This window comes from Eulemur rufifrons, chromosome 15, assembly GCF_041146395.1.
Source record: "Eulemur rufifrons isolate Redbay chromosome 15, OSU_ERuf_1, whole genome shotgun sequence".
Classification (NCBI taxonomy): domain Eukaryota; kingdom Metazoa; phylum Chordata; class Mammalia; order Primates; family Lemuridae; genus Eulemur; species Eulemur rufifrons.
This window is the reverse complement of record NC_090997.1, coordinates 103,875,990-103,898,909: the sequence shown is the minus strand read 5'-3', so window position 1 is coordinate 103,898,909 and position 22,920 is coordinate 103,875,990. Positions and strand designations below refer to the sequence as shown.

At 39.9% G+C, this 22,920-nt stretch overlaps 1 protein-coding gene across 1 annotated transcript in view; it reads left to right on the top strand.

Annotated features, from left to right (window-relative positions):
- PRKN (parkin RBR E3 ubiquitin protein ligase) overlaps window positions 1–22,920 on the top strand; it is a 1,165,698-nt gene that overhangs the window by 358,137 nt on the left and 784,641 nt on the right. Inside the window, exon 3 of the mRNA XM_069487460.1 lies at window positions 22,360–22,600. Within this exon, the coding sequence (XP_069343561.1) occupies window positions 22,360–22,600 (241 nt within the window). The remainder of the gene's footprint in view (window positions 1–22,359; window positions 22,601–22,920) is intronic.

Here is a 22,920-nt window from a genome sequence, read left to right as displayed (position 1 = left end):
CTGCACCTTCACGTGGTCTTTTTTCTGTGCCTGTGTCTGAGTCTCCTATTATAAGGACACCAGTCTTACTGGATTAGGATCACATTTTAAGTTGGTAACACTGTGAAGACCCTATCCTCAAATATAGTCACATTTGAGGTACTGGGGGGTAGGACTTCAAGATATGCACTTCGTGGGAACACATGTCAGCCCGTGACACTCGGATGCCTGCAGAGCATTGGCTGGCAGTGGCACGAGTGAGGTTGGCTGCACGGTGACTGGGGGACTAGATGCATTGCTAGTCTACGCCCTTAGACGTATATAAATACCATTCGCAGCTCTGAATATCTTCAAGTAGATGCCCAAGCTTGTCCAACTTTTTCTTTTTTTTCCCCCAAGAAAATCCAGCAGTAAGGGTATTCATGGGGAAATTGCTCAAACTTCAAATGTAAGCAACTACAATGGAATACGTATTTACAATGGAATTGAGATTTAAAGGATAGTTGGTAAAGTTTAAGGGCCAGAATGTGAGATGAAATACACAATAAATAAATATACCCAGTTTCCCTTAAAATCTCTTAAATTACTCTTACATTAGTGGATTCTTGGCTCTTGAAGGCCCTAGAGCCAAGAATTATCTTGCTTTTCTTCTCTTTTTTTTCCTTTAGGCTGGGGCCTCCATTCCCCAAGTCCTGAAAGTCTAGAGACTTTACTGATTTTATTTTATCTATTTTTTGGCTAAATATGTACATTCATTTTCTGTAAATTGTGTGTGTATCTAGTATATCTGTGCCATACTTTGAACATTTGAGAATATTGTTCAGGTACAGTCAAGCTGAATGTGGGAAGCAGGTTAGTGTATACCTTTATTTTACTTAGAGGGCAGTGAATTCAACACAGCATGCAGGAGTTAGTATTTAATACTTAAAAATGTCACAAGTTGCAGTAGCACTTAATATTAAATAATCCTAGGAACTTTTTCACTCTATACTTCTGTGCTTTTTTCATTGAGATAGTTACAACCAGCCAGATATCTTAGGCCCAGAAGTATAATCAGACAAAGAGGACAACACTTCAGAATTTCAGCTCCTACTATTTCCTTAATTCTCTCTTCTCGTCTCAGAGGGCATCATATTTACTGGAGACTTCACAAAGAATTCTGAAGACATAAAACCACACACAGATACACTCATACACACCCCTACATTTCAGTTTTACTGAAAAAGATTTCGAGCATTTCAGCCATTCCAAAAATACGTAGAAATTAGAGGTACACAAAAAGTCTTATTGCCATAAAGATAATAAAAGTCATAAAATACAAATATATTTTTCTTTTCTCGAAAGACAGGTAACTGAGTGGCTGTCACCTAAACAACTGCGTATAAAATAAGGTTGTATTCAGAAGGGGTAAAATGCAGGTCATGACTAACAGGAACCAAATGAAGAAGACAATATCGTCAACAAAGACATTGACAGGAAGGTAGGAAAAAAAAATTCTGTGCTATAAGTACGGGATTTTCTGTCAAAGAAAAGGAGGGAAAGGAAAGTATATTGGGAATTAAATGAATATTTTACTTGTAAATATTTTCCCAGGTGTCTTTTTAAAATTATCAAAGTAACACATGCTTACACTCTTTTAAATTTCAGAAACGTACAAAGTAAAAGTTGAAAATTCCTCTCTTCCATCAACTAATCCCATGCTTCAGAGTTAATCACAATTTGTTATGCATACTTAATAGTTTTCATACATATACATAATTATAGACAATAAATAATGGGCTAGTAATAATAAAACCCACTATTCTGCAACTTGGTATTTTTACTTAAAAAATAGACTGGCTTCCTTTCTGTGTACTTGTGGAATTATAGCAAATATTTACCAATTGAATATATGAATGACAACCTAATATTGATGAATGTTTAGATAGTTGCCATGGTTTTTTACTATTGTTGCAATGGATATCCATGCACATACATTTTTGAGCACTCATATGAGAATTCCTGTATGTACATCTAAGATACTGATAAGTTCTGCCAAAGTACCCTCAAAAATGTATTAGTTTATTCTCATTAGCTGTTTATCATAATGTATATTTTTTCATACTTTCTAATACGGAGTTTAGCAGATGTATTTCTCCCCATTTGCTTTTTTTTTTTTTTTTTTTTTTTATCACTTTGGGTGAATATCGGGGATGTTATTTTATTTTTTCTTACACTCTCTTCTTGGATGGAAGTCTATATCTGTTTGAAATTGATGATGTGGACAGGATCTTTGTTCTAAAACGTTAAAGAGGTTTCTCTCTGTTGCCTCTGTAATAAAGAAGGGCACTCATTAATTCAGCCTCTACCCTCTTCATGCTGTGCATCAGTCCGTGCATCGCTCTAGACTGCGTAAGGTTGTTTTTAGGATTCTGCGAAGTCACTAGTTTGGGGCAATACGTTGATTCACTTCAGCAGCCTTCTTAGAGCTACTGTGAGCTGCTCGGTTTTAATCCATTTGCTACATTCTTTGACTTGATTTCTTTTATTTAAATCATAATGGTAATATTATGGTTTGTACAGTAGCTTTCTAATTTTCAAAAGCAATGATTTCTTTTATATAAGCAAGTTTGCATTTTGCTTTCATTTTCCACTCCTTTTTTTTTTTTTTTTTTTTTCTTTTAGGTCAATTTTTAACCAAGGTGCAGGAAAAGGTTGGATAGCTTAATTTATGAGAAGGTAGCATGAAATACGTACTATTTTTTCCTCCTAAAAATTTTGTAGTAATAGTACATTCCTTGTTTTCAATGGGTACTTCAGTGACTGAAGCATGATGATATGAATAAAATTTTCCCCATTTTTTAATTTTAAAAGATTCAAACCTTGAAAAATTGAAAAGAAAAAGAAACATAAAAGTACCCGTATAACTTTTACCCAGGTTCCCCAACACCACACTTGCATTATCCTTCTCTTTCTTCCCTTCCACCTTCCCCCCTTTTTTTTTAATACATTTTTTTAAAATTTTTTTTTATTACAGCTTATTATGGGGGTATAAAAGTTCAGGTTACATACGTTGCCCATGTACCGCCCATCCCACCGAGTCAGAGCTCCAAGCGTGCCCATTCCCCAGACAGTGTGCAATGCACTCATCATGTAGGTATACACCCATCCCCTCCCCCACCCCCACCTCAGTCTGATATTCAATTGGTGTTATTCCCAAATGTGCACTTAGGTGATGATCAGGGAAACCAATTTGCTGGTGAGTACATGTGGTGCTTATTTTTCCATTCTTGGGATACTTCACTTAATAGAATGGGTTCCAACTCTCTCCAGGAGAACAAAAGAGATGCCATATCACCATTATTTCTTATAGCTGAGTAATACTCCATGGTATACATATACCACATTTTACTAATCCATTCATGAATGCCCATTGATGGGCATTTGGGTTGTTTCCACATCTTTGCGATTGTGAATTGTGCTGCTATAAACATTCGGGTGCAGGTGTCTTTTTCATAGAATGACTTTTGTTCTTCTGGGTAGATGCCCAATAATGGGATTGCTGGATCGAATGGCAGGTCTACTTGAATCTGTTTAAGGTATCTCCATATTGGTTTCCACAGGGGTTGCACCAATTTACAGTCCCACCAGCAGTGTATGAGTGTTCCTGTCTCTCCGCATCCACGCCAACATGTATTGTTTTGGGACTTTTTGATAAAGGCCATTCTCACTGGAGTTAAGTGATATCTCATTGTGGTTTTGATTTGCATTTCTCTGATGATTAGGGATGTTGAACATTTTTTCATATGTTTGTTAGCCATTCTTACATCTTCTTTTGAAAAATTTCTATTCATATTGTTTGCCCACTTTTTGATAGGGTTGTTTGATTTTTTTTCTTGCTGATTTTCCTGAGTTCTAAATAGATTCTTGTTATCAGTCCTTTATCTGATGTGTAGTGTGCAAAAATTTTTTCCCATTCTGTAGGTGGTCTGTTTATTCTCGTGACTGTTTCTTTGGCTGTGCAGAAGCTTTATAATTTAATCAGGTCCCATTCATTTATTTTTGTTGTTGCTGTGGTTGCCTTACGGGTCTTCTTCATAAATTCTTTGCCTAGGCCAATGTCTGTAAGAGTCTTTCCTACCTTTTCTTCTAGAATTCTAATCGTTTCACACCTAAGGTTTAAGTCTGTTATCCACCGTGATTTGATTTTTGTGAGAGGTGAAAGCTGGGGGTCCTGTTTCAGTCTTCTACATGTGGCTATCCAGTTTTCCCAGCACCATTTATTGAATAGGGATTCTTGTCCCCAGAGTATGTTTTTGTCTGCTTTGTCAAAGATTAGATGGCTATATGAGGATGGTTTTATATTTGGATTTTCTGTTCTGTTCCACTGGTCTGTGGGTGGAAAACCATACCATGCTCGTGGATCGGAATAATCAACATTGTTAAAATGTCTATACCGCCCAAAGTGATCTACAGATTCAATGCAATCCCTATTAAATTATTTTTCACAGATATAGAAAACATAATTATACACTCTGTATGGAATCAGAGAAGACCCCGTATAGCAAAAGCAATTCTAAGCAATAAAAACAAAATGGGAGGTATTAATTTGCCAGACTTCAAACTATACAAGGCTGTGGTTCTTAAAACTGCCTGATATTGGCACCTTCCCCTCTTAATTTTCTTCCTCCTTTAAAATGTTAACCACAGAGCAGACACCCTGACATCCTGGTCCTAAACACTTTAACCTTTATCTACAAAGACAAAGGACATTCTTCTACATACCATAATATCTAATCACACCCAAGACGTTTAACTTTGATACAATATTTCTTATGCAGTCCATATTCAAATACCCCCCCAATTGTTCCCCATTGTCCTATTAGCTGCTGCTTTTTAAAAAGCCTTTATTTATTTATTTATTTATTTTATTTTTTTTTTTTTTTGAGCAGTTTTAGGTTCACACCAAAACTGAGAGGAAGGTATAGAGATTCCCCATATACTCTCTGCCCGGACACATGCATAACTTCGCCCCTTATCAACACCTCCCACTAGAGTGGTACATTTTTGCAACTGGTGAATCTAAATTGACACACCCTAAGTCTGTAGTTTACATTAGGGCTCCCTCTTGGTGTGGTGTACTCCATAGCTTTCAACAAATGCAGAATGGGATTTATCCATCAATGTAGTATCATACAAAGTAATTTCACTGCCCTAAAAATTCTGTATGTTCTGTCTATTCACCCATTCTCCACCCTTCAATTCCACTGCTCTTTTTCCTGTCTCCATAGTTTTGCCTTTTCCAAAATGTCATATAGTTGGAATCATGCAATATGTAACCTTTTCAAATTGGTTTCTTTTACTTAATAAAATGCATTTGAGGTTCCTCTGTCTTTTCCTGGCTTGATAGCTCATTTCTTTTTAGTGCCCAATAATATTCCATTGTCTGGATGTACCATAGTTCTATTTTTATCCATTCACCTACTGAGGAACATCTTGGCTGCATGCAATTTTTGGCAATTATGAATCAGGCTGCTATAAACATCTTTGTGCAGATTTTTATGTAAATACAAAATTTCAACTCCTTTGTTTAAATACCAAGGAGTATAATTGCTGGATTGTATGGTAACAGTATGTTTAGTTTTGTAAGAAACCACCAAATTGTCCTTCACAGTGACTATATCATTTTGCATTTGTTTTGTTGTCTCCTCATTAATAGATTCAGGTTAAACCTTGTTGTCATCACTACTAAGTAATTCGTAACTGGTGATGCTAGTATGATCACTTAGTTACAGTGAAGCCCACCAAATTTCCCATTACAGAAATAACCCCCCTCCTTTGAAATTACTAGGGAATCTGGGAGAAGATACTTTGAAACTGTGCAAATATCCTGATTCCCAGCCATCTTCAATCCAATTGCTGTAGCATCTACTGGTGATCCTTGACTAAATTATTATACCAATGGTTTTGAAAATATGATTTTCCTCTACTTTTTCCATATTTATTCTGTATTATTTTTCTGTATAGAAGAACTCTTCCACACTCCTCACACCTATACTTTTTGAGTATCACTACAGATGCATGGATTTTTTTCTTTATTCAGTGTGTTATAATCTATTAGTGTCTATTCTTTTTTAGGTTTCCTAGAATTTCTACACCTATACCACTACCAATAACAAACTTCCTAAATAAAGCACACGTTCTTTTTTTCAGTTCTTTCATGTATACAAAATGGTACACAGAATACTATGTTCAAAAGTTACTTGAATTATTTTTATTTATGAATAGTTACGATACCAATTTAATATGTTGAGGTCATTTATTTCTGGTAAAATTCAAATTTAGGATTTGTTTTTTCCCTTTTTAATTTTATTTTCTAATTGTATAAAACATTTACATGGTTCAAAAGTCAAACTATATAAATACATATTTAGGGAAACATGGATCCTGTCTATATCCCTTCACCATATTTTCTCTAGTCTCTCCTAGATAACTAACCATTTTCATTAACTTCTATTTTATCCTTTCTGTGTTTCTTTTTCCAGAAATGAATAGCTTCTTATTTATATTCATAATTTGCTTTGCTTATTCCATAAAAAGTGACATACAATACACTATTTTATGCTTTGTTTTGTTTTCTTTCCTTTTAGGGAAATTATCACTCTATATGAGTTGACAAAGGTGTTCCTCGTGGGTGTTTTTTGTTTTTTTTTTTTTTTTTTTTGCAGACAATGTCTTGCTCTGTTGCTCAGGCTGGAGTACAGCAGCATCATCCTATCTCACTGCAGCCTAACTCATGGGCTCAAGCAATCCTCTTGCCTCTCAAGTATCTGGGACTACCGGCATGTATGTGCCATCGTGCCCAGCTAATTATTCTATTTTCTTTTTTTTTTTTTTTTTGGTAGAGATAGGAGTCTTGCTCTTGCTCAGGCTGGTCTCAAACTCCTGACCTCAAGTGATCCTCCTGCCTCAGCCAGGCATGAACCACCATGCCCAAACCTCATTTTTTGTAATTCACAGATTTTACTTGCTTTCTATGGATGGCATTTCAGTTATTTATAATGTTTTACTATTCTAAAGAATCTCACATTAAATAACCCTGTACATATGTTGTTCCATGATTGTGGAGGTATATGATCTTTAGGGTAAATTCTTAAAGTTGGAATGTGGGGACCATGTGTCAAGCTTACATGTGATTCTGTTGGACAGTGGCACCCTCTCCACCAACACTGTGGCTGAGTGTCTGGGCCAGCTTCACCGACTGAGTTGTCAAGCTTTGGAAACATCAGTTTTATTGATGGAAAGGTGTTAGGATCAATTGGCATTCATCTTATTATAGGTGATGTTCAGCATTTTTAAATATTTCAATATTTGTGTATTTTTGTTTTTATAAATTTTCATGTCTTTTACCCACTGTTCACTCAGATTTTTAAGCTTGTTTTTTTCGATTTTTAAGAGTTCTGTATCTTTATCCAAAGTTGAAAATATTTTCTGCCAATTTGCCATTTGTCTTTGGTAATGATGTGGTTTGCCACAAAAGGTATTTTTTAATTTTGATGTAGTTAAATTTATTAATATGTTATTGCATCATGATTTGGACTCATAGTCTTAAAGGCTGTCCTACATTCAGCATAAAGAATGCATCCATATTTGCTTCTAGGACTTACTTTTTGATATGAATGTGTATATATATGTATATGTGTAATGTTTGTGTAGGGGTAAATTTATTTTGGTGTATAGTGTCAATATGGATCCAACGTCACCTTTTTCCAAGTAGCTATCCATTATCAAAAAGTTTATTTTCTCTGAATGATTTGAGATGCCGTGTTTGGCCTGTACCAAATTTCTAAAAGCACTTGCTGTTTCTCGCTTTGTATTTTGTTGCATTGATTGTGTCTGTGTTCATGCTGTAGCATCACAGGGATTTCATGCAGAGGCTTCATGACAGGTTTATATCTTCCATGGCTATTTCCTCTCGTTGCTTTTCTTGCCAGAGCTTTCCTAGATTATCGTTCATGTTTATTTTTCTAGATGGACGTTAGAACCAAAACCAATTTATCTAGGTTCAGGGAAAAAAAAAAAAAAAAACCCAGCACTTACTGCTTTGCTTTTTTGGGGGGTGATCACATTAGGTTGTTTTAGTGACCTTTTAGTTGTTTTGCTAACCTTTTTATCCCCCCAAACAGCCTAGAATCTGTCATGTAATAGATGATCCAAAACACTTGAATGAATTTTTAGAATTATAAATAATGCCGTCTTCAATCACTTTTATAATTTTTATATAGTAGTATAGTCACTTCATAATCTTCAAATTTTTAGCAAATAATTAAAAGACAACAAATTTCCTATAATGTTTCGGTTGGAAAGTAAACATAACAGTTTGTATGAGTACTTGTGTGTGTGTGTGTATGTATGTATCGATAGGTACAGACATATCCCACATGTCATATATTTGGGTTGAGTGATCATTGGCCTCAGTTGGATGGATATTTATCCATATTATTTTTTTCCTCCTACACACACTGCTTTCAACAGATTTTTACCCCAGATTTCAATCAATTTTTACCACAGAAGTCTGAGGGTCCTACAAATAGTTCTAACCAGGTTCTTTGTCCTAGTTTTTCTTCTTTCCTTCCTCATGGGATCTTACAATAAAATCAATGTATTAAAAAAAATCATATTTGCAAAATCATTCCTGTTCTTTTGGATTCTTTCAACCTGAAAGTGGGACCAAATAAGCATCCTGTGTGTGCTTACCTCGTTTACCCATTTTTCTGTGGGGTTTGATGTATTGCTGATGTGCTAGACTATAAAACTAGGAAAAGTAAAGCAGTTCATCAATTCTTCACTTGACTTAAAACCTGTTTTCTATCATGGGCTTTACTTTGTGCTGTTCCAAACATTGTATATGTTTACGAAACTACTCAACACAGGCAATGCTTACAAATATCATCATGCCTTTGGGCACACAGAAGTATTACTATTTGTATGTTAATTCTGAGATCTGCCCTATAAAGATATAATTGATGCCACGTTTGATATTGGTAGTTTGTAAATGTCTGGCACAAACAACTGGTTATATGCTCCCTCTATGTATTTATTGTACAATATGTTTTCTTTTATAGTTGTTATAATCCATTAGAAATTTTACATGACAGATTAAATCTTTTTCCTGTCTACTTATGAGTAAACTGGTTCTCCTTTGTAGCCTTGGGTGCTAATTTGATTTAATGTTTTTCTGGGCTGTCCTTAGGCTGTGGCTCTGAGGACAGAGTTAGGCTTCTTGGAGTCCCCAGTGCTTGCCTGGATCAGGGTATTCTTGGCTTGTCCCTACGCCGCTAAGTCGATCACATACTCGGAGGTAACAGGGCTCTCTCGCGTACCTAAATGGCCACCTTGAGGAGAGGCTGCAGGGGTGCAGGTCCTGAGTTCCTGGTGCCTTTGTGCCCAGAATGGAAGAGTTTGTGTTCAGACTGAGAGGTCAGATGGTGAGTGCTGGTCCAGCTCCAGCCCTGGCTCCGGATTCCCTAATCCTTCCTTGCTCCGCCCAGCTTCTGGCAGCTCCTGGAGTTCCTTCGCTTGTGGCAACATCACTCCAGTCTCTGCCCCTGCCTTCCCCTGGCCTCCTCCCTGTGTCTCTGTGTCCTTTTCTTGCGCCAATTATTGTATTTAGGGCCCAACCTAGATCCAGGGTAATTTCATGTCAAAATCCTTAGCTAATTACATCTGCAGAAACCCTTTTTCCATACAAGGTTGCATTCTGAGGTTCTGGATGGATGTGAATTTTAGGGAGCCAGGATTTAACCAACTTCGCTTCCTTGAGTTGGAAAAAAATGAAAATGGAGGAGAGGTTAGAGCTTTTGTTTAAGTCAGTGCATTCTGCCAGGTCCAGCCTTCCTGAGGCCATGCCGTTACCTTGATGGGCTGAGACGTGTCCTCCTCGCCTCAGAAGCTCATTGAGAAACCAACTCCTGCATTGCCTTTCCTCACTGTCTGCCAGGGAAGGGGTGCAATCTCGGTTACCATAGGGGCAAGCAAAGGGTAAACGTGTGACATGACATGTCATGTGGGGTTTCTGTTAGCTTTTGTTACAGAGGGACGCAAAACGCCAGCCCCTACGCTTTGAGTCACTGTCCACAGGTGCCTTTCCCAGTGGGCCTTTGTGAATGTCTTTAGTTGATTTGTCACCAGGGAAGACTGAATGGGCTTCTGCTCAGGTTTTCTTCTGTCCTTTTACCTCGAGGACATTTGTATTATGAAAGTCTAGAACACCCAGTCAACAGTTGTATAGGAAGTTCATTATGGATACATTCTATTAGATAAATTTAGAATAATGTTTTTGTTAACAGCAATGTTCATCAGTTATTTTGGCGTAAAGGTGCAAAGCTGAGGGTCCCTGGTCCCCTCCCCAGCACAGCACATCTTTCTCGTTCCCGGGCAGCCGTCTTTGCAGCCCTCCCCTCGGCACTGGGCTTGCCTGAGAGAACCGTGGCCCCCAGCTACTCAGATGGCCTGTGGCCTTCATACATTGTTTATCCTGAATAAATGATTACAGGAAAGAATTAGTTGGGACCAACAGCTGAAACTGAAGAGATGCATACCATTTATCCTTTCCTGCAGGCGAATGTCAGAGTCTAGGAATGTGTCCTGAATCACACAGAGCTTCAGTGCCAGTGTCTGGAGAGCAGCTCCGGCAGGCGTTGGCCTGGAGTCCAGGTGAAAAAGAGGAGAGCGGTCTCATGTTTAATTTATTCAATAGAGAAGAATCATCGCACATCACATAAGACATCCAGATTATGAGACAGGAGCTGACATAAGTAGCAATGTGTTGTATTTTATATCTAAAATGTAACCTAAGCCTAGAAGCTTAAGGAATATACAACAAATGTATAAAACTGTTTATCTTCATGTCAGTCGTTTTAAAAATATGAATGCCTGGCAGCTCTAGTTTCTTCCTTGCTATTGAAGAGCCTGACTAAATATTGCCCCTTCCCAGCTACCCTAGCACCATGCAGTGACTCCAGATCCACCCAAAGTCCAAGGAAAATGCTAAGCTTGGATTTGCTGAATGGTCCCTGGCTGATGGCGCTTGGCTACATGGTCATGAGTGGCAGTAGGACATGTGCTTGATTTCAAAAGTTTTAATGTTTAAGGATAAGATACCCCTGATTAGTCTTCTCTCCTCTATACATATAGGTTGAGTATCCATATCTGAAATGCTTAGGACCAGAAGTGTTTCAGAATTTGGACTTCTTCTGATATACATAATGGGGTGTCTTGGGGATGGGACCCAAGTCTAAACATGAAATTCATTTATGTTTCATATATGCCTTATATGGGTTGAAGGTTAATCGCACAATATTTTTAATAATTTTGTGCATGGAACAAAATCTGTGTACATTGCACCATCAGAAGGCAAAAGTGTCACTGTCAGCCACCGATGTGGACAGTTTGTGGTTGTTTGGCATCACCATCAATTTATGTGCTGCTGATAATCGTCGTCTTACACTTAAACATAAGTACTTAACAGTAAAAAATGACAAAGCACTAAAGCAGTGAAAAATACATGATGTGTTCATGGTAACCGAGCAGCCCAAGAGTACCACCAGAATTCCTGTATCAGCTGTTCAACAACAGCGACAGCAAGCAAGGGAGGCGTTCAGTCTCTGCCTACAGTGCTGTGTTTAGCTAAAGGTCATTGTACACTGTGTTTAATTTTTTTTAGGTGAGAAGAAACATCACAAGCAATTGTGGGAGCAGGATGTGGGTCCTCTAGGGACGAGGGGGCAGTCTTCAGGATGGCTTTTTAAAGTGATTTCTCCAGAGTCATCTGGCTCATTAGCAGTGGTTTTTGTCTTAGAAGTCTCCTTTTGGTTTTATAAACTGACATGGTTTCGTTTCCATTATGAATGTGTGCTGCTCTAGTGCTTCCGTAAGCCCATCACACTTTTCGTCATGTTGCCCGTAGGCACTTTTTCTGCAGCATTAACAAGATCATCTTCATTATCACTGGTATCACCATCACTTTGATTCAGAACCATTTTGATTATTTCACCATTGTTTTGATGTTAAAAAATTCTTCAATATCCATTTCCTCTAGCTCACTGATGGACCCTGAAGGTATACTTTCTGCATATGTAGGGAGGTTAAAGGTCATGTTTTTCTCAGTTGTACATTTGGAATATTTCAAAGTCACTGCCTTGTTCACCATCATCACTCAACATAGTCGCAGCCCAGAGGTTGGGCCAGGTTGGCACAACTGTCCTTAGTCACTGAGCCCCAAGCATTGGTAACAGCATGTACAGCATCCTTCATGCTAAGCTACTTCTGAAAACTGTCCAAAGCCATGCTTCTGTTTACTGCTGCTAGCATGCTGTTCCAGAAAGTGTTTTTATGTTTATTCTTCATTGGTTTAACAATACCATGGTCACATGGCTGAATTAATGATGTCACATTTGGAGGAAAGTACATGGCAGACACTTTAGTTTTGATGAAAAGTTCAGCAATAGGATGGGCAGAGCAGTTGTCAAGGAATAACAAAATCTTGCAGTTGTCATCCAGTCCAGCTCCTTGCAGTGAGCACGAGCCAATGGTACAAAATGTTCATGAAACCAATCTGGAAAGATGTCCCTGGTGATCCACGCTTTTTTGTTAGCATGGTAATGGACGAGTAAAAAGTTCATTTCTTGAAAACAGTGGGGACACAAGCTTTGGCCTGTCACAGCGAGGTTACACGTATGCGTGCCTGCTGCATTAGCACACGATTGTTCCGTCCTTGGCATCCTTTATTCCTGTAGGGGCTGTCTCAGCAGCTGCAGTCAGTGTCTTTGTGGGGCAACGATGCCAAAACAGTGATGTTTCATCAGCGTTATAGACTTGTTCTGGTATCAGACTGTCATCAGCGATGACCTTGGCAAACCTGTCAATGAATTTCTTCGCTGCTTTGTGATCGGCAGGTGCTTTATCACCACAAATCTTCAAAAATTTAATGCCGTGTCTTTTCTTAAAATTTTGCAACCAGCCTGTTGAATATTCATGGCTCCTTTCAATTTTCAGTTCATTGTTACAGATCTTTGCTTGTTTCATAATCAGGTTACCATTAAGTGGCATGTGTTCACTGTGAGATGTTCATTTCTGGATTTATGCAGTGTTTTCCTATTTTTCCTTAGCTTCTGTTCATCAATTTCAGCACAGAACCACAGCAGTTTATCCGTGGGTCGTATGTGGCGGTCATTCCGACTCCACGCTCTCCTGTGAGACGTTTCACACTCACACCGCTGTCCAGGCTCTCCAACAGCTTGACTTCCTGTGCTACAGTTAAACGAAAAGCTTCCTCTTTTTTATCACTGTTACCCACAGGGGTGTATGCAGACCTTTTTAACGTTTTCAGCAATATCTTTATACCACAGAGCAGAGAATAAGCAAAAAGTCACAGTAATGCACGCAGGTCTCAGCCCCACGTGGGCGTTGTGGGGACATGTTGCCGGTGCATCCAGCCTTCCCACGTGCCCTTGTGTTACCGTGTGTGGGCACACTTGTGTGAGGGAGTCTGGGTGTACACGGAAAAGATACATAGCCTCTGAAGGGGGCTGCGAACACTCAATAAACTGGATGTAACAGTTTTGACTGAGACTCATCGCATGAAGGCAGGTATTGGATTTTCCCCTCATGGTCTGATGTTGGCACTCAAAAAGTTTCGGGTTTTGCAGGATTTCAAATTTCTGTTTTCCAAATTAGGATGCTCGACCTGCATGGCTTTTCTTACAGTTCTGTGTTATGTGTGTGACTGGATAGGAAAACACTCACTGTTTTTACTTTCCTTGAAAGAGATTTTTTTTGTTCATGATTTTTTTTTTTTTGGGGGGGGAGATGTCTTTTTTACAGTATCTGATGATTCGAAATTATCACTTTAGTTTTCCACTGATTAGACACAAACATTTCCTATGTTGCATAATAATTTGTTTTAAAGATTCAAGATAAACTGAAGTTCCAGGTCAGCTACCAACTTATTGTAAACTTGAACAAATCAATTTTTTTCCTGTGCTTATTTGCTTGGTTCCTGGGTCTACAGCTACCAGTGTTGGGCCATGTCTTAGTCAGTTCTGGCTTCTGTAAATGACAATCATAGATTGGGTGACTGAAACAACAGTTATTTCTCACATGTGCAGAGGCTAAGGATTCCAAGATCGAGTCGCTGGCAGATCTGGTGTTTGGTGAGGGCTGCTTCCTGGTCTGCAGTTGGCATTTTCTTGTTATATCCTCGCATGGCAGAGAACAGAGAGAGAAAGAGCAAACTCTCATGTCTCTTCTCACAAGGGCACTAATCCCATTCATGAGGGCTTCACCTTCTTAATCTGATCACCTTCCAAAGACCTTCACCTCCTAATGCCATCACACTGGGGATTAGGGTTCAACACATGAATTTTGGGAGGACATGAACATTCAGTCTATAGCCCAACCCAAGCCAGGGGCTCACATAGTTATATTTCGTCCTGAATCTGCCGGGGTGAGTCCCCTACTCTTCACTGCGGATAAATGAGAAATACAACATAGGAGAGACAGATAAAGTTGGAACAGAGAGGGGAGGAGGCAGGAAAAGAGAAGGGGGGGGGGAAAGATCATCCAAAGACCATCAAAGTGTTTTAGAAAGTAGAATTATAGGAGGAATGAAGAAAAGAAAACCAGAAACAAATGGGGTGATAAAGTAACAGACTGGTTTTTAGGGCCCAACAATCAGTAGGCCCTAAAAAAGGATATAAAGATGTTTTTATCAGTAGCATTTTTTTTTTTCTGAAATGTCCCCAGTACTATAAAATACTTTTTTCTCTCATCATTAGTGAAATCTCTTTGGTCATAATAAATGTTCTCCTTGAGTGCTGGGAAACAGAACAGGGGAAAGAGGTGGTGTGTGCAATGAGGAGTTTGGGATGAAAAATTGCCTCCTTCATATTTTTTTCCCCTAGGGATGAATTATTTGGGGGTAAATGTCTTTAGAAGGAAGATATAAAATAGATTAATATTCAAGATTCCTCTCTTCTTGCCATATATGCGCATGAGGAGTGTATGTTTGTTAACCTTGACCCCAATAATTCTATGAAGCATATTCAATGACTTGTAAGAAATTAATTCTGTTGGGAAAAATATATTTTAATTGTTTATAATAGTTATCACAACTAGTAATAAAATAATACTTGAAGATACTTGCACATTTCTTGCAAAGTTTACAATACAAAACACGATTTTTAGCTTGGTTTTAATGGGCATAGGTTTGATCGTCTGACGTGCTTTGTGTTTGGGAAAGAGCAAACATGGATATGTGAAATCCCAAACTTCTCTTGCTCAGACAGCACTAACCTCCGCTCTTCACAAAGAAATCATTTACCACCATGGCCAACATGTAGCCGGATCGACTGATCCCTGTGGTCTCTCCCTCCCCACCCTGGTGGGCTCCCTTGGGTGCAGGCCTTAATGAGCAGCTGAAGGGTCCCAGGCCAGGGGTGGGAGGGACATGGAGGTGACAAGGCCCAGACCCACACTGACTAATTAGCGTGGGGCTAATGGACCTTGCACAGTGATTGTGTTGCTCTGCCTTTTGCAACCAGAGAGGGGACCTTACAATATCTTTATGTAGCATAATGTGCTTTTGTTATAATGAAAATCAGTCATGAGAAAGATACATCATAAGGTATCCGTCTTTGAAAGTCACAGTTTCTTTTTCTTTTTTTTATTCTGTATGAAGGGTCAGGCTGAAGGGATAGTTTCTATTCTCATGCCAATTAATATAAATTGGCATTTAGCATTCATTGAAAACTGTGGAGGGGAACTGGAGTTCAAGAGAAAAAAATCAGAAGGAACAATTCCTTTTTGGTTATTCTGACTTACTCTGAACATCTCTAAGCTCAGCTTGTCTTCAAATACATTATTGCATTGTTACTAGTGACCCAACCAAATAGTTCTTGTTCGTTACATAAAAAAAACCTTTTAAATGACTTCCTAAATAATTGCCAGTTTGTCTTTCTTTGGCATAGAAAATACATTATTAAAAACTCTGATGGACTTACAAAAACATCTGTTTGTTAGAAGTTATTTTTAGAAGAAGCAATAATTAACCTGCTGAATTTTTTTTCAGCAGAAAAAGGAAAATTTAAGTTGCTATAAAAAGTATTTCTTCAAAGTTACCGAAGAAAGAACAAAATGTCAGAATGTTCTTAAAATTAAAATCAGATAGTATCGTTGACTATTACATGAGGAAATCTTTTTATCTGATCATTCTTGGCTGATCATATTGCATTTCTGGAAAATAATTGTATGCTATTAAAAAATCCAAATGAAAATGAAAGATTTTCAGAGTTTAAAATGTATAGTTAGTACACAGCAGGAGGAATGATAGCCTTGTATTGAAATGATTTTTGGCATTTTGTATGATGAAATAGAGTTCAACAGACTTAGGGGGGATTGACAATGAATGGGTAACATTGAAGATACTGAGCATATCCTGACCTAATTACAGACCAGAAAAGTCGGTACAGTACGAGCACCAGTGAGGGTCGGGGGACTGACTAGTGTGCTTATGCCAGTAAGCTGGCCCGGAGCTTCTGCCCATCGTGTCCACTGTATCCTGAGCTCAGAGCGCTGGAGAATCCAACAGAGCGTTGGGCTTAGAGCCAGAAAACTGAGGCTGCAGGCTTGGCTCTTTCGTTTCCTAATTATGTGTCTTACTGGACTGTGGCTAGTTACTTACTGAAGCCATCTGGAAGGTTTCCTCACTTCTAAAATGGCTGTGATGCTGGGTGTGTGCTTCCCAGGACCGTACAGGCACTGGGCGATGCAGCCGGAGTGTGTGTTATGGAAGGTCATTACAGTAGGTACCGCAGATGCAATGTTAGAAGGATGCAGTGATACAGTGTTTTTCCTTAAAGATGGTGCTGTCTGGTAACAGGAACACATACAAAGAAGGTCTGCAGGGAGCGGGCTTCACACGTGGCAGTAGCCGGCGCCCAGCCCTCGGAGTCTGCCAGGCTTGTTGCGCCTTCGCCTTCACCCTCTTTCCATTTTCCTCATCCCAACGGATTCCCCTGTCACTGCCACTGGTTCTTACTGTCATCTATTGTGGGGGTTTTTTTTTTTTTTTTTTTTTTTTTTTTGGTTTTGTTTTGTTTTTAAATCAAATTGGGCTACTCTTTCTTTTGCCCAGTCCCAGTGGCTATCTTCTCTCATGTTTAACTTTTCGGGGATCTGGCTCTTCCCATAAATATTCCTTTGTACCTGGGGTGGTTCCACGACAGCCTCCAAAGCCCGGCTCTTCACCAGGGGCCCCCTCACACTCCCCTCGTCTGTCTGCCCCGTCCGAGTGTCACCCCTCTCCATGGGCTCAGAGAAGACTAACAGAAGAGTCGGTGGCCTGGGCACCCACCTTTGGCTTCACACTTAGGAGCTGGGTGACATTGAACCCGTGTTTAACTTCCGTGTGGCTCATCTTCATCTTCTGTAAAGTGGAGTTGAAATGAACGACAGCAACCACAGTAAGTCGTGTGAAACTACCTCTGCATGTTCCGGCACAGTTCTCAGGGATTTACACACTCACCATCAATGGATGTTGTCTCCGTTTGTGCTGCTGTAACAAAATACCTGAGTGTTTATAAATAACCGGGTAATTTATAAACAATAGAAATTGATTTCTTACAATTCTGAAGCTGGGAAGTCCAAGATCAAGACGCTGGTGTTTGGTGTCTGGTGAAGGCCTTCTCCCCGCGTCCTCACCGGGTGCAAGAGAGGAAGGGCAGACGGGCCAGAAGGAATGAACATTTGTGCCACATTTATAAGGCACTAATCTCATTCATGAAGGTTCCACCTTGTGACTAAATCACCTCCTAAAAGCCTCACCTCTTGATGCTATCACATTGGCAATTAAGTTTCAACAGACAAATTGTGGGGGACACATTCAGGCCCTAGCAGGTGGTCACACCTCCTCCCTCACAGGACTAAGGAAATAGCAAACACTTACTGTATCTAAAACCCTTGTAATACAGTATGGAATATAGAGCTCAGAAATGATCTGTATTTATTTTATAATTAATGTAATCATTGTTATAACACATGGAAGCACTTTGTTTAATGTGACATTATTAACTATTTTAGAATCTCATTATTAATCATTTTAGAGATGATCTGTGTAACCTTTCATTAAAGTGTTTGGAAAATCTCAAATATTTGGATCCTACATGTCATCAAAGGGAATTTAGAGAAAGGAAAATATGTCAATTTTTGTATATTGTTGGATAATTGCTAGTTGAATGAGAATTGGTCATTATTTGGCAAAAACTGCCACGAATAATTTATGACTACTGGGACATCTCCAGGTCTGAGGTCCTGTAGAGAGCCCGAGACGCTGACCACTGTCTCCGAGGGGTCAACGGCTGTGCCGGGCAGCGTGAGACCAAGCCCAGTTAGGTGGATACCCGCTTGCTGTATCTACACTAAACTACGTCACTGCCTTACTTGTTGGATTAATAAGTTATTGTAAAAAGGGGAAAAAACTATATTAAGTGCTTTCTGTTTGTCAGGTAAAGAGTTAGTTCCTCGGGAAACAAAGATAAACGAGACATTGTTTTTGCCTGAGGGAGCTTAAAACCGTATTGAGGCACTCTGCGGTCTCCGCTCCCAAAATCTCGACCTCCCAAGTGTGAGGAATTTTTGTGCGTACCGTGAGAACGAAATACTATCCGGGGCTTTTGAGTGGCCGCACAACTGAACATGATCCAATTTGTTGTCCGTGGGGTGAGTTACTAACATGGCTTTGAACCTAGCTGGCAGGCCGTGTGAGTGCACCATCTGGCACAGACGCTGCTTCTGAGAACAGCTACGATTTCTGTGAGAGAGTCGAGGACGGGGCGGTTAATGGTCTCAGAACCACGATGGAGACTGAGGAAATATGTTCCATAAATATCATCTAACAACTGAAAGCTGCTCAGGGTCTTCCTATTCCCCTTTGCAGCTCTGCCCTGAGCATTATGAAAACCTGGATTTGAAAGGAGAGGATACTCATCTTTTGGATTTCTGCCCCTGAAATTCACTCAGGTTCATGTGTTCCATGGTATCTGAGCATATATAGAAATTTTTTTTTTTTTGTACCAATTTTTAGTTCACAGGAAGCTGGAATGCTACCAGAAGGATTGTTCCATTTATAGCTTCTGCTTATTCTACCTTCTTTGCATATTTTCCAAATAGGACTGTGAGCGTAGCAGCTGAAGAGCCAGGGACCCATCCTCTTTAGTTTTCAGAACTCGTAAATGGTGATACCAGCACTACCAGCTGGGCACTGGTATTGTGGATCTTCACTCTGCACTTCCTTAAACCTTCAGAACAGTCTTCAGAGCTGACAGTATTATTGTTAATGATGGAAACAAGCTTAGGCAGGAAAAATAATTTGCCAAAACCATATAGCTAATGAATTATGTAGGGCTTGAGTCTGCTTGACTTTAAATTCCATGTTCTTCCACATCCTGCTGATTCTCCCAGGAGGGCATTAGGTACTGAGCTCACGACTGTTCACATTCACTCACTCATTCATTCTTGCATGTCATTCACTTTTTCACTTAACATATATATTCCTGAATGAATATACATATTCATCATACATATATATTCATCTACTAGGTTCAGAGTGCTGTGGGAGGCGTTCTGGTAAATATGTGACCCAGTTGCTGCTCTTAAGTATTTCTAAATTAAGTATTTCTAAACTAAGGTAAGACACAGACATGCATACACACAAACACAAAACACATTCTGTCCAAGCTCTAACCACTGCAATAAGAAGAGCACAGTAAGCAAAATTTTTGGATTCAGATGAGAGAGAAAGGTATTACTTTTATCTGGGAGGATCACATGAAGTGCTTAAGTGCTGATCGTGGAGAGGGGACTTTAATCTGACCGAATTCTTGAGCCTCCTTGGAAAGAACACACTGAGTTAGGGTGCTCATACTCAACTCTGTCTCTCCTTGGTGCAAAGCTCCTGTCCTCATGTGCTCGTTTCTGAGTGTATTCAGGTCGTGATGCTAGTTTGTTTGAAACAGCTTAGGCTAGAGGCTGAGCGTTGTTGCTGGAGCGCTGCCTAGGAATGGAGGTGATGCTGAGTCGTGGGTAGGGTGTCTGCTGCTCAAAGTAGAATGGAAAATGGAAGGTTGTCTGCTATTATAGTTTAAGAAACAACTGCAAAGTGTCAGTCCGTAAATTACAAGCATGTCTATCTCATGCGTCTTCAGGTAAGCTGAGGGTCCGCGGCCCTAGGCTGGCTTCAACGGGAAGGCTCTGCTTCTTGCCGTGGGTGTGGCTGCCTTGGTTCTCTGTGTGGCTGGGGCTCAGGTCTGCGCCAGGTATGCAGTTCTGGGGCCCTTGAAGGAGGTGGAAGCTTTCAGGGACATTCTTTTTAAGAGGCCTTAGCAGTGGGGGAAATACAAGGCCCCAATCTAGTCACATCTGCTAATGTCCCATTGGCCAAACCCAGTCACACGGGTGAGCACAAAGTCAAAGGGAGGAAGAAGGAAGAACAATTACGCCTATAATGTATGGGGTGAATATTTTTGAAGAGTATCTATCTACCACATACACCATAAAGGAGCGGTAAAGAAGATAAAAATCTTAAGAGAGTTGATCCAGAAAGAAGAAAAGTATAAACAGACTTCAAGGAGATCTAAGATGTTAGATTCCATTTAACAAATAATAGTGAGACTCTTCAGAAGGATTATGTAGCACACACCAAGAATTCTTGCATGTAATAGGTTGGAGTAGGGAGAAACCACAGGTAAAAGGAGTAATTACAAAGCTATTATGATGAAGGCTGAAAAAGGGGAGGTGACAATTGAAATATAAAGGAGATGAAGATGCGAAGGGCTTTTCTGAGGCAGAATTAGTAACTCTTGGCACCTTGCCGGGTATCAGGGTGGGGAGGAGGAATCCAAGACGGTGAATCCACTGAAGCCCATTAGAAAACACAGGAGGGTAATCGGGCTTTTATGCAGTGGGGGAAGGCTGGAAGCCTGGTGTGTGGGGGACAGGGGGAGTGTTTTGACAGAAACCGGGAAGTCAGCAGTCAGGTGGGAAGGACTTAGTGTCAGAGAATGATGGACAGTCACCTCTGCTGGGTAGGAGCTGTCCTGGAGAGACACTGGGAGCTGGGAGGATGGAAGCATAGGGAAGAGGTAGGAATGGCATTTACGGGCAAAGGGCATCCTGGTGACATCCTGAGTGGAGGGGGCAGATGCCAAGCAGTTATATGCAGGGTAAGGGGTGCTGGTGAGTGACAACACTACTCTTGGAGGGATTTTGATAGTGGTGGCCACAAGAGAACTTGAGGGAGAAGCAAGGGAGGGAAGAATGTATTGTTGTCATTGGCGTGGTTGCATTTCACATTTCAGTGAATGTGGGTTGAGAGAGTTCTTTGAGCCTTCCTAAGGTGAGAGAGAATGGCAAGAAATAGTTCGAAGACATAGATTTATTGAGAGAATAAGGTCCTTGCTCTGACTGAAGAGGGTTGCAGGTAGATGAGTAACTGTTTCTGTTTAGTAGATATTCTGAAACTGGGATTTGATTTAAGGTGGTGTAATTTTTGTCCTAGCAAACAATCTGGCTTCTAATTTTTATTCTAATTTAAAGAGTCTCCTGTTTATACACATCAATATATGGAAGCAAAACATTTTTGTAAATGTTTACTGATTTTAACAGTTAAGTTGGCAGAAAGAGCAAACGAACCCTGGTGGCACAATGTGCTTTTTACCTGTGTCTCCACTGGTGTAGCATTGTGTTTGCTAGTGATGGAGGGGTGTACGTGGAGCTACTGTGAGCACATTCACGTTAAAATCTGTAGAGAAATGCCCTGGGATTGATGATAACTAAATTTCTGTGCTTTTATAAAATAGACATGAAGGCTGATATTTAAATTAGATAATTATATGGACATATCACTTCTAAAGTAAATCAGTTTTAAAATTTAAGAATATTGTTTCTCACTGTGTTTGTAGATTCAGTGTGGTCATTTCTTTTCCTACTAGATTTCATGTTCCTTTGAATATTACTTTAGGTTTTTGTTTGGGTTTTTTTTTTTTTTTTGTCATGTTCCACTTATTCCCAAATTTCTATTTCTGGCCTCAGGTCAGTGTTGCTTGTCTAACACGTGTGGTATATAAGTGCTGTGGCCCTCCTGGCAGGGTAAGCCTGCCTAAGCTGGTCAATTACACATGCCACTTTCCTTTCAGTTCCTCTACTGCATGTAGACATTGTATACAAACAGACTTTAGAAAATTTTGCACATTCTAGAACTGAAGACAAGTTAAATTCTATCTGGCATTGAATGTTTGCTATTTTCTTATTTATTTATTTATTATTTTTTACCTTGCTCCCAAATAGAACTGTGACCTGGATCAGCAGAGCATCGTTCACATTGTGCAGAGACCGTGGAGAAAAGGTCAAGAAACAAACGCAACTGGCAGGGACGGCCCCAGAGGCCCCATGAGAGGCCCTGGGAGGGAGCCCCAGAGCCTAACTCGGGTGGACCTCAGCAGCTCCCTCCTCCCGGCAGACTCCGTGGGGCTGGCTGTGATTCTGAACCCTGAGAGCGGGAGCGACTCTCCACCAGCTGGAAGTGCAGGTAACCACAGTAACTCTGTCCAAGCGTGTGACACATTGTTTGTTTAGTCGAGTTTCCTTGCAGAGTGGCCTTGCTATGTACATATTTAGTTTGTGATAAGGTTTGTATTGGAGTCTCTAAATCGCTACAAGGAGACATCAGTAGAAGTGGAGTACTCGGTTGTAAAATTTGAGGTGAATACGTTTATAATAAGTACTACGAGACAGGGTTTTCACACTGAGATTGACCGTGACAGGTAGGAGGAGAAGGTGTCGGGACCGTGATGATAGCATTTAATACTTTCTTACCCGAGGAGCTGGGGGTGGTGGGGACATGCGATG